Below are 19,886 nucleotides of genomic sequence, written 5' to 3' on the forward strand. Positions count from 1 at the left end.
TTTTGTTGTTGTTATTCTGTCTCTCGCTGTTCAAATAAACCTACCATTACAATTATAGACTGATCAATTCTTTGTCAGTGGGCAAACGTACAAAATCAGCAGGGGATCAAATACTTTTTCCCCCTCTCTGTACATCGAAGGAGTGCCTTTGATTTGATGGCCAGCACATGCGCAGTTCGGTTCCGAGAAGACAGTTAGACCCGATGACGTGTTTCTATTTATGAGCTTAGCTAGCCAACATTGCCATGACATCACCTACGAGTGTTATCGGGGATTTCTATTGGAGAAGCAGTTTCTGCCTGTCTTCATACTGTGCGCTCTTTGGTTATAGCTTTGACTGCATGCTGACATTGAATTCAGAGCCATTTACTGGCTAGCTATGCTACAAACATAATTTTACCAGATTTCCGTAAAGCAATTGTAATGACAGTCCACCACAACATACCCAATAGTTTCTTGATTTGCAAGGGGTAGTCTGTGTATAATTTGATTGTTTATTAGAAACACAGTTTGAGATCATTCTGAGGGGATTTCGCCAGTGGTTGAATGGGGATTTGGGCTTCCTGGGAAAATGTCAGAGGTTGCAACAGTAACCAAGGGGGGCGGGGCTTAGCGAAGTCACTTTGCTCCCCATTGGTACATTTGATCTCAGATAGCCATGGACAATTTATTTGCAGCTATTATAAAAAGCATTGGACAGAAAATAATGGAAAAAATAACAACATTATAGGCAATGTTTGAAACGTTTATTATATTTAAAAAGACACTTTTTCTACATCAAATTTAATTCTGAAACACACAAATAAATAGCACTTAAATACTGAAAGGCATTGTTTCACAGTTTTGTAAAAACATAAAAATATATTTAAGATAATACAAATAATTATACAGTGGAATACAATATACAACTTTCTGTAGTTTGTATTCAATAGCTGTCAAAATCAGTATCATAAGAAATGTGACCACTTGTGGTCATATACCAGCCAGTGGTGAACAATTTGTTCAATATAAAACTCCCTCAGGGAGAAAAAACATTTTCTGTAGGACCATCAAGAGAACTGATGATTCTGTATACTCAACGTAGCATCTCTCTCCCAGTCAGACGATTCAAGGCTATCTAACCTACTACATTACAATACTGAGGAACTGTGATCCAGGTGTGACCAGCAGATCTTCTTTGAAAACAGAGCAAGCCTGTTCCTGCAGTTGTTGTTGATCTCTATATGAGGCTGTCAATGCTGTTCCTGTAGGTCTGTAAAGGTTCCTCAATGTCTGAGGTGCTGTTCAGATCAAACTTGTTAGCTGGAAGGAGACAATGAAGAGCATATTGATGAGTATTGTCAAATAAGAAATAGCCATTCTGAATCAAATCTGTGTTATGAAACAGAGTTATTTTTGAATTTCTTATTACTTTCTTATTCCTGGAAAATGTCTCTGTGAGTCGAGAAGATACGGAACGTCTTCTGTGTTTACCTTTCTGTCTGATTCGTTTGAGGAGCCATGCGGCCAGAGACAGGCCAGATAATGACACAGCGCCCCCTGCTGCCAGGCCTATGATAGTGGGGTTCAACGGGGGCTCAGGGGTGGCTGGAGGAAACAAGAAACAACAGAGGAAAACAGTCAGACAATCTGAATCAACTGATCTGCCACATCACTGACTACTACCCTGTTAAAAATGTTCAAATGTTGGTACCCCCCTTATGTAGGCTATGCATTCATTATGCATTCATAAAACCTTTATAACCGCTAAATAAGACATACTTTGTCTTGATGACCAGCGAATATCCAGTTTGGTTGTGTCTCACAGAATATCCAGTTTGATTGTGTCTCACAGAATATTCAATTTGGTTGTGTCTCACAAAGTGAGTAAGAGAGGTCATTACATACCTGTGCAGGTAGGCGTGTCAGCGCTCCACTCCCCTGACCCTGAACACTGCATGTTCGGGGCCCCCTTGTGGTCATAGCCCTTATCACAGCTGAAGTTGCAGACAGAGCCCCATGGATGTGAGGGGGCCTCACAGCTGACCTGACCCCCCAGAGGAGCCACAGGAGAGGGGCACTGGATAGCTGAGAGAAGGACACACAGTGGTTAGTATATAAAAAATACCACAAAAGGTAACAAACAGTTGTGAATGAAATCATAAAAATGATTGTTGTTGGAGAGCTCATGATGAGGACATCCATAAGGAAATAAGACTTATAGGTAAAATGGATACACGCATGACTGCAAGTCGCTTTGGATAAAAAAACGTCCACTAAATGGCATAATATATATACACACACACTAACAGTCAAAAGTTTTTACACACCTACTCATTCAAGTGTTTTTTTTACATTGTAGAATAATAGTGAAGACATCAAAAAGCTTGCAACGCCAGGGTTGTGGGTTCGATTCCCACGTGGGGCCAGTATGGAAGAAAAAAAATTTATGCACTCAAAAACTGTAAGTCGCTCTGGATAAGAGCGTCTGCTAAATGACTAAAATGTTTTTTTTAAATGTCATATGTCTATCTTGTCAGTAAAGACATTGGTTTAAATTGGTTTAAAAACTCTTGTCAATATAGACAATGGTTTAAATGATGTATATTTTAAAGATGTAAAAAAGCTTGTCCTTACCTTCACAGTGCGGTATCTCCTCACTCCACTCAGCAGCTGATGTACAGGTCACCGTTGTCGCCCCCTGGAGGAGATAACCCTCAGAGCAGCTAAAGCTACAGCTGCTTCCATAGGTGAAGTCTTCTCCACAGGTGATAGCGCCATCCTGTGGCTGCTGGAGGGTAGGGCAGCTTACAGCTGCAAGACAGAGTGAATAGTGGTGCAGTGGTCAGTCTGTGTCCAGAGACAATTCTGGACTGTCATACAATTACAAAGCTCTATATGCCCCTGTAGATATGTCTGAATGTAAATATCCCGTGTCATTCATATATTTATTGCAACTACTGTTGATATAACATGTTATGGGGGATAAGTTTACAGATATCCAGAACCGTACACACCAACACACTGCGGCTGTGAGTCGTTCCACAGTCCCGAGGCTCCACACTGCAGGGTAGCAGATCTGGAGGCCACCCTCTCATAGCCTTCCTCACAGGTAAAGGTACAGGTGGACAGGTAGCTGAAGGAGCCCAGGGGATGAGAGCAGGTCAAGGAACCCTTCCCAGGCTCATACAGCTCACTGCATAAGACCACTGAGGAGGAGAAGGCAGATCACAATACATGACTAAATGTGCCACGATGAAGACAATAACTGAAATACAATATACATATAATATATATATATATATACACTATATATAATACAAGTAGGTCTAAGCTGTCATACTGGTATAAAGACCGATAGCAAGACGCTGAAGTAATTCAAAGAAAGTACAAATCAAAAGTTTATGACAAACGGCAGCTGTTATTTTATTATCTTATTAGTCCTTCCAGAACTCCTTATTTATAAGGTTTATAAGATGATATACTTACATTCACAGGTGGGAGGCTGTTCCGACCATGATCCTGAGGCTGTGCACCTCACAGGCCCGGAGCTGCTCAGCCGGTACCCCTCCTCACAGGAATACTGACACGTCGAGTTAAAGGAGAAATTCCCATTGGGGTGAGAGCAACTGACGCTGGCTTTATCAGGGACAGTTACCTCCTCCATCTTACATTCGACAGCTGCCGACAAAAAAAAACAGGCAAGGAGTTACATTTAAGAGAACTTTGAATGTGATAGAAGAATGTAGTAGGTTTCATACTGCCTTTATTAGATTATTGGACTACGTCGTCCTGGGCTTGCTTACCGTGTTCACACTGCTCTCCGTAGAAGCCCTCCAAGCACTCGCAGCGGTGGCTGTTGATGGTCTCCACACACTCTCCATGGTAACATGAGTGGCTCTGACACGAGGCTGTGTAGCACAGAGCCGTCTTCTTCTTCGATACACGACTCGTCGTTCCACTTCCCCGCGTCCTTCTGTCTCTTGATGTACATCTCCACACAGTCCTCGTTGTTCCCGCCGTTGTTGGGTTCTCCGTCTGCCCAGTTCTCTGCCTCTTTAGTCAGGGTCTTCTTGGTCCCCACCCAGGTCCACACGTCGTCCACCTTACGGATCCCTATCCAGTAATAGTTGTCCTGCCTGGGCAGGATGCTGTTAAGGTGGGAGATCTCTCCGCGGTTCTGGATGGCCACCATGTCAGTGTAGCGCTCCGTGCACCACGTTCTAGCAGTGTCCCAGTCCATAGTTTTGTTAGAGTGATGGTAGGACCAGCCCTCCACTCTACAGCACATGGTGAGAACTGAGGAATGACATAAAAAAAAAAAAGGTCAATATTGATATACAGTACATGAATGAATGAATGCATAATGATGTATCTCAAGCTCAACATATGTTTTGTACTGTATCATATTTCTTCTTGGAGTTTAACATGATTGGGATGTTAGAAAGCGTAGATCTTTTGAAATGTGTTTCTTACTTGACCACAGGAGGAAGAGGGTGATCCATGAGCTGTGGCTTCTGGCTTGCTGTGATCCAGAGCAGAAGTCCTGTGGAGACACCATCAAGCTATACTTTACAGACTGACAAATGCATTGGCTGTCAGAAATTAAATATATACTAACTGGTGCATCTTAATTTTAAGGCATAAATCAATTCTCTCAACAGTACTTACCATTGTACGTTTTAAAATGTGATGCTCTTTTGCAGGTAAATCTCCAAAGGATGTGTCTCTAGTCTTATCCAGTGGATGAAATGATACTGCTCTCTGGTACTCTGTGAACATATATATACACACACACACACACCAGCCCACACTACAACAAGGGCCAAAGACACCTTTCCCGGAATTCATAATTATTGCACTGCCAGGGCATGAGTAGGCTCCTCTGGAATTTCCCACTTGGAAACTTTCTCCCTCTCTCTCCCTCCCTCTTTTAGATATCCGGACTCTATCCTATTGTGTCGGTCAGACAGATAAGGGTTTCCTGAGAAGGCACGAGAGCCCACAGCCCCGGGCTGCAAACAGAAAATAGAGAATGTGGAAGCAGAAAGCTCTCATTAAACAACAGATACTGAGCTGGCTTTGAAATGTTTATTTAATTCCTTTGAAATGTCTGGCTAACACCCACATCAAGCATTTGTTGTCATGAATAGTGGCGTGCATAATTTATGAATTAGTCATAACACTGTGAGCTAACAGTTGACAAACGTGACTATTTCAAGTCGACCTCTATTTCAAGTGCATTTCATTGAGTTGGGTTGTGTTATAACAGTGTGTATAATTTGCCTAACCCACTACTGGGTTTATGTATTTTTATTAAAGGATATGCACAGCTCTCATGGGGATACAGGCAGACAGACAGTCTGTCTATGTGATGGGAAGCAACACTCTAGACGTCTGTTGGCTGCCTGCATTGACTACCACGGCTGACATCCTTCCTGACTGGACTCAACTTACACTCTGAACATCTACCACAGCAGCAATGTTTAGTTGACCTCTAGAAACTCCCCCCATTCCTGAGGCCAAGTCAAAGATACTGCCGGTGAGGAAACAGAGATTTCAACATGGCGTCTGATAAAGGCTTGATAATCCCTAATGGATTCTAATTAGGATGACTCAGTGATGAGCAACGACACGTGGAGAAAGAATCACTTGTCAACAGTTTATCATATGTTTGAGTATAACCATTTAATAACTTTAAATGTAATCATCTACAGTATTGCTTGGTGCCTTTTAGTGTCATTTTTAGTAGTCATAACCGTTATTTTACATTTTAGTCATTTAGCAGACGCTCTTATCCAGAGCGACTTACAGTTAGTGAATACATATTTTTTTATACTGGCCCCCCGTGGGAATCGAACCCACAACCCTGGCGTTGCAAACGCCATGCTCTATCAACTGAGCTACATCCCTGCCGGCCATTCCCTCCCCTACCCTGGACGACGCTGGGCCAATTGTGCGCCGCCCATGAGTCTCCCGGTCGTGGCCGGCAGCGACAGAGCCTGGATTCGAACCAGGATCTCTAGTGGCACAGTTAGCACTGCGATGCAGTGCCTTAGACCACTGCGCCACTCAGATTGCGCCACGTTATTGTAAAGGTTGGCGTATACTGTAAATGCAGAGGGAAATGGCAGGATGTTGATATCTTCAAAAGAGTTCAAAAGGTACTCGCACTCAAAACCATGAAGAGGAATAACCCAAGGAGGCCGAGATGAAAAAATTATATAATTCATTTAATCCATGCTCGAAAGAATACAAAAAGTAAAAGTGCAAGGTGCTATATAAAAAAATAATAATATGAATAAACAGTGGGGAGAACAAGTATTTGATACACTGCCGATTTTGCAGGTTTTCCTACTTACAAAGCATGTAGAGGTCTGTAATTTTTTATCATAGGTACACTTCAACTGTGAGAGACGGAATCTAAAACGAAAATCCAGAAAATCATATTGTATGATTTTAAAGTAATTAATTTGCATTTTATTGCATGACATAAGTATTTGATCATCTACCAACCAGTAAGAATTCCGGCTCTCACAGACCTGTTAGTTTTTCTTTAAGAAGCCCTCCTGTTCTCCACTCATTACCTGTATTAATGGCACCTGTTTGAACTTGTTATCAGTATAAAAGACACCTGTCCACAACCTCAAACAGTCACACTCCAAACTCCACTATGGCCAAGACCAAAGAGCTGTCAAAGGACACCAGAAACAAAATTGTAGACCTGCACCAGGCTGGGAAGACTGAATCTGCAATAGGTAAGCAGCTTGGTTTGAAGAAATCAACTGTGAGAGCAATTATTAGGAAATGGAAGACATACAAGACCACTGATAATCTCCCTCACCCCGTGGGGTCAAAATGATCACAAGAACGGTGAGCAAAAATCCCAGAACCACACGGGGGGACCTAGTGAATGACCTGCAGAGAGCTGGGACCAAAGTAACAAAGCCTACCATCAGTAACACACTACGCCGCCAGGGACTCAAATCCTGCAGTGCCAGATGTGTCCCCCTGCTTAAGCCAGTACATGTCCAGGCCCGTCTGAAGTTTGCTAGAGTGCATTTGGATGATCCAGAAGAGGATTGGGAGAATGTCATATGGTCAGATGAAACCAAAATATAACTTTCGTCGTGTTTGGAGGACAAAGAATGCTGAGTTGCATCCAAAGAACACCATACCTACTGTGAAGCATGGGGGTGGAAACATCATGCTTTGGGGCTGTTTTTCTGCAAAGGGACCAGGACGACTGATCCGTGTAAAGGAAAGAATGAATGGAGCCATTTATCGTGAGATTTTGAGTGAAAACCTCCTTCCATCAGCAAGGGCATTGAAGATGAAACGTGGCTGGGTCTTTCAGCATGACAATGATCCCAAACACACCGCCCGGGCAACGAAGGAGTGGCTTCGTAAGAAGCATTTCAAGGTCCTGGAGTGGCCTAGCCAGTCTCCAGATCTCAACCCCATAGAACATCTTTGGAGGGAGTTGAAAGTCTGTGTTGCCCAGCGACAGCCCCAAAACATCACTGCTCTAGAGGAGATCTGCATGGAGGAATGGGCCAAAATACCAGCAACAGTGTGTGAAAACCTTGTGAAGACTTACAGAAAATGTTTGACCTGTGTCATTGTCAACAAAGGGTATATAACAAAGTATTGAGAAACTTTTGTTATTGACCAAATACTTATTTTCCACCATAATTTGCAAATAAATTCATAAAAAATCCTACAATGTGATTTTCTGGATTTTTTTCCCTCAATTTGTCTGTCATAGTTGACGTGGACCTATGATGAAAATTACAGGCCTCTCTCATCTTTTTAAGTGGGAGAACTTGCACAATTGGTGGCTGACTAAACACTTTTTCCCCCCACTGTACCTGTATAAAAGACACCTGTCCACACACTCAATCAAACAGACTCCAACCTCTCCACAATGGCCAAGACCAGAGAGCTGTGTAAGGACATCAGGGATAAAATTGTAGACCTGCATAAGGCTGGGATGGGCTACAGGACAATAGGCAAGCAGCTTGTTGAGAAGGCAACAACTGTTGGCGCAATTATTAGAAAATGGAAGAAGTTCAAGATGACGGTCAATCACCCTCGGTCTGGGGCTCCATGCAAGATCTCACCTCGCGGGGCATCAATGATCATGAGGAAGGTGAGGGATCAGCCCTGGTCAATGACCTGAAGAGAGCTGGGACCACAGTCTCAAAGAAAACCATTAGTAACACACTACGCCGTCATGGATTAAAATCCTGCAGCGCACGCAAGGTCCCCCTGCTCAAATCAGCGCATGTCCAGGCCCGTCTGAAGTTTGCCAATGACCATCTGGATGATCCAGAGGAGGAATGGGAGAAGGTCATGTGGTCTGATGAGACAACAATAGAGCTTTTTGGTCTAAACTCCACTCGCTGTGTTTGGAGGAAGAAGAAGGATGTGTACAACCCCAAGAACACCAACCCAACCGTGAAGCATGGAGGTGGAAACATAATTATTTGGGGATGCTTTTCTGCAAAGGGGACAAGACGACTGCACCGTATAGAGGGGAGGATGGATGGGGCCATGTATCGCGAGATTTTGAGTAAACTTCTGACTTCAACTGTATCTACCTCCATCACTCCAGTATCCCTGTACATGTAAATAATATTTGGTATGGGTATTGGAACTGACTTTCTAAATATTTCCTGTATATAGTACGCTTACTTACTTACTTTATTGTGTATTTCATATTTCCTATTCTTTTTTCTTGTGTGTTTTTTTGTAGTAATACATTGTTATTGATTACTGCATTGTTGGGTTTTGCATTTGCAAGAAAGGCATTTCACTGTACTTGTGCATGTGACATTAATACTTGAAACTTGAAAGGTAAGCTAAATATGAGATCTGTTTCTGTCCCCTCATGATACTGACAGAGAGGTTAGCTAAATATGAGATCTGTTTCTGTCCCCTCATGATGCTGACAGAGGTTAGCTAAAGATGAGATCTGATTATGTCCCCTCATGATGCTGACAGAGAGGTTAGCTAAATATGAGATCTGTTTCTGTCCCCTCATGATGCTGACAGAGGTTAGCTAAAGATGAGATCTGATTCTGTCCCCTCATGATGCTGACAGAGAGGTTAGCTAAATATGAGATCTGTTTCTGTCCCCTCATGATGCTGACAGAGGTTAGCTAAAGATGAGATCTGTTTCTGTCCCCTCATGATGCTGACAGAGAGGTTAGCTAAATATGAGATCTGATTCTGTCCCCTCATGATGCTGACAAAGAGGTTAGCTAAATATGAGATCTGTTTCTGTCCCCTCATGATGCTGACAGAGAGGTTAGCTAAATATGAGATCTGATTCTGTCCCCTCATGATGCTGACAAAGAGGTTAGCTAAAGATGAGATCTGATTCTGTCCCCTCATGATGCTGACAGAGAGGTTAGCTAAATATGAGATCTGATTCTGTCCCCTCATGATGCTGACAGAGAGGTTAGCTAAATATGAGATCTGTTTCTGTCCCCTCATGATGCTGACAGAGAGGTTAGCTAAATATGAGATCTAATTCTGTCCCCTCATGATGCTGACAGAGAGGTTAGCTAAATATGAGATCTAATTCTGTCCCCTCATGATGCTGACAGAGAGGTTAGCTAAATATGAGATCTGTTTCTGTCCCCTCATGATGCTGACAGAGAGGTTAGCTAAATATGAGATCTGTTTCTGTCCCCTCATGATGCTGACAGAGAGGTTAGCTAAATATGAGATCTGTTTCTGTCCCCTCATGATGCTGACAGAGAGGTTAGCTAAATATGAGATCTAATTCTGTCCCCTCATGATGCTGACAGAGAGGTTAGCAAAATATGAGATCTAATTCTGTCCCCTCATGATGCTGACAGAGAGGTTAGCTAAATATGAGATCTAATTCTGTCCCCTCATGATGCTGACAGAGAGGTTAGCTAAATATGAGATCTGATTCTGTCACCTCATGATGCTGACAGAGAGGTTAGCTAAATATGAGATCTGTTTCTGTCCCCTCATGATGCTGACAGAGAGGTTAGCTAAATATGAGATCTAATTCTGTCCCCTCATGATGCTGACAGAGAGGTTAGCTAAATATGAGATCTGATTCTGTCCCCTCATGATGCTGACAGAGAGGTTAGCTAAATATGAGATCTGTTTCTGTCCCCTCATGATGCTGACAGAGAGGTTAGCTAAATATGAGATCTAATTCTGTCCCCTCATGATGCTGACAGAGAGGTTAGCTAAATATGAGATATGTTTCTGTCCCCTCATGATGCTGACAGAGAGGTTAGCTAAATATGAGATCTGTTTCTGTCCCCTCATGATGCTGACAGAGAGGTTAGCTAAATATGAGATATGTTTCTGTCCCCTCATGATGCTGACAGAGAGGTTAGCTAAATATGAGATCTGTTTCTGTCCCCTCATGATGCTGACAGAGAGGTTAGCTAAATATGAGATCTAATTCTGTCTCCTCATGATGCTGACAGAGAGGTTAGCTAAAGTTCAGGGAGAAACACAATGGTCCTGGTCTGCAGTGAAGTGGGGTTCCACAGCGGTGGATATGACCCCATCAAATACCTGCTGTCTAAAGGGGTTGGATAACAAGTTGTCATTGGAGAGGGACAAAAGTGGTGGGGGTCATTTAATATTTTCTTCTAGACAGTACATTATGTTTACATTATTTAAAATTGAAAGGAGACTGGTTGAGAGAGAAATATATATTTTTTTGAAATAATGAACAAGAACATACAGCTTATATATAACGGGCTGAGAAATAGAGTTACATAACTATTCAGAACAAGAACATACAGCTTATATATAACGGGCTGAGAAATAGAGTTACATAACTATTCAGAACAAGAACATACAGCTTATATATAACGGGCTGAGAAATAGAGTTCCATAACTATTCAGAACAAGAACATACAGCTTATATATAACGGGCTGAGAAATAGAGTTACATAACTATTCAGAACAAGAACATACAGCTTATATATAACAGGCTGAGAAATAGAGTTACATAACTATTCAGAACAAGAACATACAGCTTATATATAACGGGCTGAGAAATAGAGTTACATAACTATTCAGAACAAGAACATACAGCTTATATATAACGGGCTGAGAAATAGAGTTACATAACTATTCAGAACAAGAACATACAGCTTATATATAACAGGCTGAGAAATAGAGTTACATAACTATTCAGAACAAGAACATACAGCTTATATATAACGGGCTGAGAAATAGAGTTACATAACTATTCAGAACAAGAACATACAGCTTATATATAACGGGCTGAGGTCATGTCATTGCACAGAGAGGGAACATGGTACTGCATGTGTAAATGACCCAGACACAACCCCTGTAAAGACCTGAGTCAGTCTCCAGTCTCCCAGCAGACAGGAACAAGCGTCTGTGCTGCACCATTGTGTTGCAGTGTTGATGGGTTACATTATTTTGTTGTTGTTTTGTTACATTATTTGCTAGTTCAGCTGGTTTGCTTGCTCTCAGTCTCATTGACCAGCAAACGCATGAAAGCCAGTAAGGGCTATTGCAAAAACTGATTTTTCTTTTTAAAATTATGTTTAAATGGCTAAATAATTTAACAGTGCACCAGTGGTACTTGATACCGTGATTCCTGAAATGCAGAGCCTGTTGATGGAGTATTTTTTTCAAATACGAAATTATGCTTTTGTTACATTATTTGCTAGTTCAGCTGGTTTGCTTGCTCTCAGTCTCATTGACCAGCAAACGTTTCTAACGTTAGCTAACTAGCCACTTAATATAATATAACCTGTTCTCAAAATGTATGTTAATTAGCTAAGTTAGCATCGTTATGAATAAAACTCCCATCTGTTGTCGACATCAGGATATGATTTGAGAGCACTACCTTCGCTCCAAAAGTGGTTATAGCACAGTTTCTAAACCCAGAGGCGCGACATCGCGAGACTTCCTAGAACGCTTGCGAAACAGACCAAGCCGGAGTTTGAGAAGTCAATTAAAGAATAAATAAAATAAGTAGTTGAGGATGTTATTACTTCAACCTCGTGAAAGTTACTAACTTATGTTTTTATTTTCATCCCAAAAAAGATTTATATCGAAGGACAGGTGTCTTTTTATACAGGTAACAAACTGAGATTAGGAGCACTCCCTTTAAGAGTGTGCTCCTAATCTCAGCTCGTTACCTGTATAAAAGACAGCTGGGAGCCAGAAATCTTTCTGATTGAGAGGGGGTCAAATACTTATTTCCCTCATTAAAATGCAAATCAATTTATAAAATTTTTGACATGCGTTTTTCTGGATTTTTTGTTGTTGTTATTCTGTCTCTCGCTGTTCAAATAAACCTACCATTACAATTATAGACTGATCAATTCTTTGTCAGTGGGCAAACGTACAAAATCAGCAGGGGATCAAATACTTTTTCCCCCTCTCTGTACATCGAAGGAGTGCCTTTGATTTGATGGCCAGCACATGCGCAGTTCGGTTCCGAGAAGACAGTTAGACCCGATGACGTGTTTCTATTTATGAGCTTAGCTAGCCAACATTGCCATGACATCACCTACGAGTGTTATCGGTGATTTCTATTGGAGAAGCAGTTTCTGCCTGTCTTCATACTGTGCGCTCTTTGGTTATAGCTTTGACTGCATGCTGACATTGAATTCAGAGCCATTTACTGGCTAGCTATGCTACAAACATAATTTTACCAGATTTCCGTAAAGCAATTGTAATGACAACATACCCAAGAGTTTCCTGATTTGCAAGGGGTAGTCTGTGTATAATTTGATTGTTTATTAGAAACACAGTTTGAGATCATTCTGAGGGGATTTCGCCAGTGGTTGAATGGGGATTTGGGCTTCCTGGGAAAATGTCAGAGGTTGCAACAGTAACCAAGGGGGGCGGGGCTTAGCGAAGTCACTTTGCTCCCCATTGGTACATTTGATCTCAGATAGCCATGGACAATTTATTTGCAGCTATTATAAAAAGCATTGGACAGAAAATAATGGAAAAAATAACAACATTATAGGCAATGTTTGAAACGTTTATTATATTTAAAAAGACACTTTTTCTACATCAAATTTAATTCTGAAACACACAAATAAATAGCACTTAAATACTGAAAGGCATTGTTTCACAGTTTTGTAAAAACATAAAATATATTTAAGATAATACAAATAATTATACAGTGGAATACAATATACAACTTTCTGTAGTTTGTATTCAATAGCTGTCAAAATCAGTATCATAAGAAATGTGACCACTTGTGGTCATATACCAGCCAGTGGTGAACAATTTGTTCAATATAAAACTCCCTCAGGGAGAAAAAACATTTTCTGTAGGACCATCAAGAGAACTGATGATTCTGTATACTCAACGTAGCATCTCTCTCCCAGTCAGACGATTCAAGGCTATCTAACCTACTACATTACAATACTGAGGAACTGTGATCCAGGTGTGACCAGCAGATCTTCTTTGAAAACAGAGCAAGCCTGTTCCTGCAGTTGTTGTTGATCTCTATATGAGGCTGTCAATGCTGTTCCTGTAGGTCTGTAAAGGTTCCTCAATGTCTGAGGTGCTGTTCAGATCAAACTTGTTAGCTGGAAGGAGACAATGAAGAGCATATTGATGAGTATTGTCAAATAAGAAATAGCCATTCTGAATCAAATCTGTGTTATGAAACAGAGTTATTTTTGAATTTCTTATTACTTTCTTATTCCTGGAAAATGTCTCTGTGAGTCGAGAAGATACGGAACGTCTTCTGTGTTTACCTTTCTGTCTGATTCGTTTGAGGAGCCATGCGGCCAGAGACAGGCCAGATAATGACACAGCGCCCCCCTGCTGCCAGGCCTATGATAGTGGGGTTCAACGGGGGCTCAGGGGTGGCTGGAGGAAACAAGAAACAACAGAGGAAAACAGTCAGACAATCTGAATCAACTGATCTGCCACATCACTGACTACTACCCTGTTAAAAATGTTCAAATGTTGGTAGCCCCCTTATGTAGGCTATGCATTCATTATGCATTCATAAAACCTTTATAACCGCTAAATAAGACATACTTTGTCTTGATGACCAGCGAATATCCAGTTTGGTTGTGTCTCACAGAATATCCAGTTTGGTTGTGTCTCACAGAATATTCAATTTGGTTGTGTCTCACAAAGTGAGTAAGAGAGGTCATTACATACCTGTGCAGGTAGGCGTGTCAGCGCTCCACTCCCCTGACCCTGAACACTGCATGTTCGGGGCCCCCTTGTGGTCATAGCCCTTATCACAGCTGAAGTTGCAGACAGAGCCCCATGGATGTGAGGGGGCCTCACAGCTGACCTGACCCCCCAGAGGAGCCACAGGAGAGGGGCACTGGATAGCTGAGAGAAGGACACACAGTGGTTAGTATATAAAAAATACCACAAAAGGTAACAAACAGTTGTGAATGAAATCATAAAAATGATTGTTGTTGGAGAGCTCATGATGAGGACATTCATAAGGAAATAAGACTTATAGGTAAAATGGATACACGCATGACTGCAAGTCGCTTTGGATTAAAAAAACGTCCGCTAAATGGCATAATATATATACACACACACTAACAGTCAAAGGTTTTTACACACCTACTCATTCAAGTGTTTTTTTACATTGTAGAATAATAGTGAAGACATCAAAAAGCTTGCAACGCCAGGGTTGTGGGTTCGATTCCCACGTGGGGCCAGTATGGAGAAAAAAAAATGTATGCACTCAAAAACTGTAAGTCGCTCTGGATAAAGCGTCTGCTAAATAACTAAAATGTTTTTTTAAATGTCATATGTCTATCTTGTCAGTAAAGACATTGGTTTAAATTGGTTTAAAAAACTCTTGTCAATATAGACAATGGTTTAAATTATGTATATTTTAAAGATGTTAAAAAGCTTGTCCTTACCTTCACAGTGCGGTATCTCCTCACTCCACTCAGCAGCTGATGTACAGGTCACCGTTGTCGCCCCCTGGAGGAGATAACCCTCAGAGCAGCTAAAGCTACAGCTGCTTCCATAGGTGAAGTCTTCTCCACAGGTGATAGCGCCATCCTGTGGCTGCTGGAGGGTAGGGCAGCTTACAGCTGCAAGACAGAGTGAATAGTGGTGCAGTGGTCAGTCTGTGTCCAGAGACAATTCTGGACTGTCATACAATTACAAAGCTCTATATGCCCCTGTAGATATGTCTGAATGTAAATGTCCTGTGTCATTCATATATTTATTGCAACTACTGTTGATATAACATGTTATGGGGGATAAGTTTACAGATATCCAGAACCGTACACACCAACACACTGCGGCTGTGAGTCGTTCCACAGTCCCGAGGCTCCACACTGCAGGGTAGCAGATCTGGAGGCCACCCTCTCATAGCCTTCCTCACAGGTAAAGGTACAGGTAGACAGGTAGCTGAAGGAGCCCAGGGGATGAGAGCAGGTCATGGAACCCTTCCCGGGCTCATACAGCTCACTGCATAAGACCACTGAGGAGGAGAGGGCAGATCGCAATACATGACTAAATGTATCAATGCTGTAACAGACGCTATAATGGCACAGATACAAAGATGAGTCCTCTGTCTATTTCTATGGTGTGCTGTTCACACGTATATATCTGCTCTCTCATTGGCTAGAATGGTCCCACCTGTTCCCCTACTCCTGCCTGCCTTCCATCTTTGAGGAGATGTATTTCCATTGTTAGAGCGGTCATGTCTATCTTGTCAATACAGACAATGGTTTAAATGATGTATATTTTAAAGATGTTAAAAAGCTTGTCCTTACCTTCACAGTGCGGTATCTCCTCACTCCACTCAGCAGTTGATGTACAGGTCACCGTTGTCGCCCCCTGGAGGAGATAACCCTCAGAGCAGCTAAAGCTACAGCTGCTTCCATAGGTGAAGTCTTCTCCACAGGTGATAGCGCCATCCTGTGGCTGCTGGAGGGTAGGGCAGCTTACAGCTGCAAGACAGAGTGAATAGTGGTTCAGTGGTCAGTCTGTGTCCAGAGACAATTCTGGACTGTCATACAATTACAAAGCTCTATATGCCCCTGTAGATATGTCTGAATGTAAATGTCCTGTGTCATTCATATATTTATTGCAACTACTGTTGATATAACATGTTATGGGGGATAAGTTTACAGATATCCAGAACCGTACACACCAACACACTGCGGCTGTGAGTCGTTCCACAGTCCCGAGGCTCCACACTGCAGGGTAGCAGATCTGGAGGCCACCCTCTCATAGCCTTCCTCACAGGTAAAGGTACAGGTAGACAGGTAGCTGAAGGAGCCCAGGGGATGAGAGCAGGTCATGGAACCCTTCCCGGGCTCATACAGCTCACTGCATAAGACCACTGAGGAGGAGAGGGCAGATCGCAATACATGACTAAATGTGTCAATGCTGTCACAGACGCTATAATGGCACAGATACAAAGATGAGTCCTCTGTCTATTTCTATGGTGTGCGGTTCACACGTATATCTGCTCTCTCATTGGCTAGAATGGTCCCACCTGTTCCCCTACTCCCGCCTGCCTTCCATCTTTGAGGAGATGTATTTCCATTGTTAGAGCGGTCATGTCTATCTTGTCAATATAGACAATGGTTTAAATTATGTATATTTTAAAGATGTAAAAAAGCTTGTCCTTACCTTCACAGTGCGGTATCTCCTCACTCCACTCAGCAGTTGATGTACAGGTCACCGTTGTCGCCCCCTGGAGGAGATAACCCTCAGAGCAGCTAAAGCTACAGCTGCTTCCATAGGTGAAGTCTTCTCCACAGGTGATAGCGCCATCCTGTGGCTGCTGGAGGGTAGGGCAGCTTACAGCTGCAAGACAGAGTGAATAGTGGTGCAGTGGTCAGTCTGTGTCCAGAGACAATTCTGGACTGTCATACAATTACAAAGCTCTATATGCCCCTGTAGATATTTCTGAATGTAAATGTCCCGTGTCATTCATATATTTATTGCAACTACTGTTGATATAACATGTTATGGGGGATAAGTTTACAGATATCCAGAACCGTACACACCAACACACTGCGGCTGTGAGTCGTTCCACAGTCCCGAGGCTCCACACTGCAGGGTAGCAGATCTGGAGGCCACCCTCTCATAGCCTTCCTCACAGGTAAAGGTACAGGTAGACAGGTAGCTGAAGGAGCCCAGGGGATGAGAGCAGGTCATGGAACCCTTCCCAGGCTCATACAGCTCACTGCATAAGACCACTGAGGAGTAGAGGGCAGATCGCAATACATGACTAAATGTGCCAATGCTGTCACAGACGCTATAATGGCACAGATACAAAGATGAGTCCTCTGTCTATTTCTATGGTGTGCTGTTCACACGTATATATCTGCTCTCTCATTGGCTAGAATGGTCCCACCTGTTCCCCTACTCCCGCCTGCCTTCCATCTTTGAGGAGATGTATTTCCATTGTTAGAGCGGTCATGTCTATCTTGTCAATATAGACAATGGTTTAAATGATGTATATTTTAAAGATGTAAAAAAGCTTGTCCTTACCTTCACAGTGCGGTATCTCCTCACTCCACTCAGCAGTTGATGTGCAGGTCACCGTTGTCGCCCCCTGGAGGAGATAACCCTCAGAGCAGCTAAAGCTACAGCTGCTTCCATAGGTGAAGTCTTCTCCACAGGTGATAGCGCCATCCTGTGGCTGCTGGAGGGTAGGGCAGCTTACAGCTGCAAGACAGAGTGAATAGTGGTTCAGTGGTCAGTCTGTGTCCAGAGACAATTCTGGACTGTCATACAATTACAAAGCTCTATATGCCCCTGTAGATATGTCTGAATGTAAATGTCCTGTGTCATTCATATATTTATTGCAACTACTGTTGATATAACATGTTATGGGGGATAAGTTTACAGATATCCAGAACCGTACGCACCAACACACTGCGGCTGTGAGTCGTTCCACAGTCCCGAGGCTCCACACTGCAGGGTAGCAGATCTGGAGGCCACCCTCTCATAGCCTTCCTCACAGGTAAAGGTACAGGTAGACAGGTAGCTGAAGGAGCCCAGGGGATGAGAGCAGGTCATGGAACCCTTCCCGGGCTCATACAGATCACTGCATAAGACCACTGAGGAGGAGAGGGCAGATCGCAATACATGACTAAATGTGCCACGATGAAGACAATAACTGAAATACAATATACATATAATATATATATACACACTATATATAATACAGGTAGGTCTAAGCTGTCATACTGGTATAAAGACCGATAGCAAGACGCTGAAGTAATTCAAAGAAAGTACAAATCAAAAGTTTACGACAAACGGCAGCTGTTATTTTATTATCTTATTAGTCCTTCCAGAACCCCTTATTTATAAGGTTTATAAGATGATATACTTACATTCACAGGTGGGAGGCTGTTCCGACCATGATCCTGAGGCTGTGCACCTCACAGGCCCGGAGCTGCTCAGCCGGTACCCCTCCTCACAGGAATACTGACACGTCGAGTTAAAGGAGAAATTCCCATTGGGGTGAGAGCAACTGACGCTGGCTTTATCAGGGACAGTTACCTCCTCCATCTTACATTCGACAGCTGCCGACAAAAAAAAACAGGCAAGGAGTTACATTTAAGAGAACTTTGAATGTGATAGAAGAATGCAGTAGGTTTCATACTGCCTTTATTAGATTATTGGACTACGTCGTCCTGGGCTTGCTTACCGTGTTCACACTGCTCTCCGTAGAAGCCCTCCAAGCACTCGCAGCGGTGGCTGTTGATGGTCTCCACACACTCTCCATGGTAACATGAGTGGCTCTGACACGAGGCTGTGTAGCACAGAGCCGTCTTCTTCTTCGTACACGACTCGTCGTTCCACTTCCCCGCGTCCTTCTGTCTCTTGATGTACATCTCCACACAGTCCTCGTTGTTCCCGCCGTTGTTGGGTTCTCCGTCTGCCCAGTTCTCTGCCTCTTTAGTCAGGGTCTTCTTGGTCCCCACCCAGGTCCACACGTCGTCCACCTTACGGATCCCTATCCAGTAATAGTTGTCCTGTCTGGGCAGGATGCTGTTAAGGTGGGAGATCTCTCCGCGGTTCTGGATGGCCACCATGTCAGTGTAGCGCTCCGTGCACCACGTTCTAGCAGTGTCCCAGTCCATAGTTTTGTTAGAGTGATGGTAGGACCAGCCCTCCACTCTACAGCACATGGTGAGAACTGAGGAATGACATACAAAAAAAAAGGTCAATATTAAATATACAGTACATGAATGAATGAATGCATAATGATGTATCTCAAGCTCAACATATGTTTTGTACTGTATCATATTTCTCTTGGAGTTTAACATGATTGGGATGTTAGAAAGCGTAGATCTTTTGAAATGTGTTTCTTACTTGACCACAGGAGGAAGAGGGTGATCCATGAGCTGTGGCTTCTGGCTTGCTGTGATCCAGAGCAGAAGTCCTGTGGAGACACCATCAAGCTATACTTTACAGACTGACAAATGCATTGGCTGTCAGAAATTAAATATATACTAACTGGTGCATCTTAATTTTAAGGCATAAATCAATTCTCTCAACAGTACTTACCATTGTACGTTTTAAAATGTGATGCTCTTTTGCAGGTAAATCTCCAAAGGATGTGTCTCTAGTCTTATCCAGTGGATGAAATGATACTGCTCTCTGGTACTCTGTGAACATATATATATACACACACACACCAGCCCACACTACAACAAGGGCCAAAGACACGTTTCCCAGAATTCATCATTATTACACTGCCAGGGCATGAGTAGGCTCCTCTGGAATTTCCCACTTGGAAACTTTCTCCCTCTCTCTCCCTCCCTCTTTTAGACATCCTATTGTGTCGGTCAGACAGATAAGGGTTTCCTGAGAAGGCACGAGAGCCCACAGCCCCGGGCTGCAAACAGAAAATAGAGAATGTGGAAGCAGAAAGCTCTCAT

General features: G+C 42.8%; 1 protein-coding gene across 2 annotated transcripts; it reads right to left on the reverse strand.

Moving 5' to 3' along the window:
• Window positions 1-749: 749 nt before the first annotated feature.
• Window positions 750-19,598, reverse strand: LOC121534141 (E-selectin-like). 2 transcript variants are annotated; one of them, XM_045205415.1, is made up of 17 exons: window positions 19,513-19,598; window positions 19,318-19,387; window positions 18,650-19,141; window positions 18,333-18,524; window positions 17,865-18,056; window positions 17,485-17,661; window positions 16,998-17,189; window positions 16,618-16,794; window positions 16,133-16,324; window positions 15,753-15,929; window positions 15,266-15,457; window positions 14,886-15,062; window positions 2,997-3,188; window positions 2,617-2,793; window positions 1,888-2,067; window positions 1,474-1,587; window positions 751-1,302 (listed from the first exon to the last, which is right to left on the reverse strand). In XM_045205415.1, the coding sequence occupies exons 1-17, from the start codon at window positions 19,513-19,515 to the stop codon at window positions 1,220-1,222; spliced, it is 2,979 nt and encodes a 992-aa protein (XP_045061350.1). In that variant the 5' UTR covers window positions 19,516-19,598; the 3' UTR covers window positions 751-1,219. The 2 variants fall into 2 exon arrangements, with proteins under 2 accessions (XP_045061351.1, XP_045061350.1); XM_045205416.1 differs by lacking the exons at window positions 17,485-17,661; window positions 17,865-18,056 and having other exon boundaries at window positions 750-1,302.
• Window positions 19,599-19,886: the final 288 nt, after the last annotated feature.

The sequence above is a fragment of the Coregonus clupeaformis genome, chromosome 20 (genome assembly GCF_020615455.1).
Source record: "Coregonus clupeaformis isolate EN_2021a chromosome 20, ASM2061545v1, whole genome shotgun sequence".
Taxonomy (NCBI): Eukaryota; Metazoa; Chordata; class Actinopteri; order Salmoniformes; family Salmonidae; genus Coregonus; species Coregonus clupeaformis.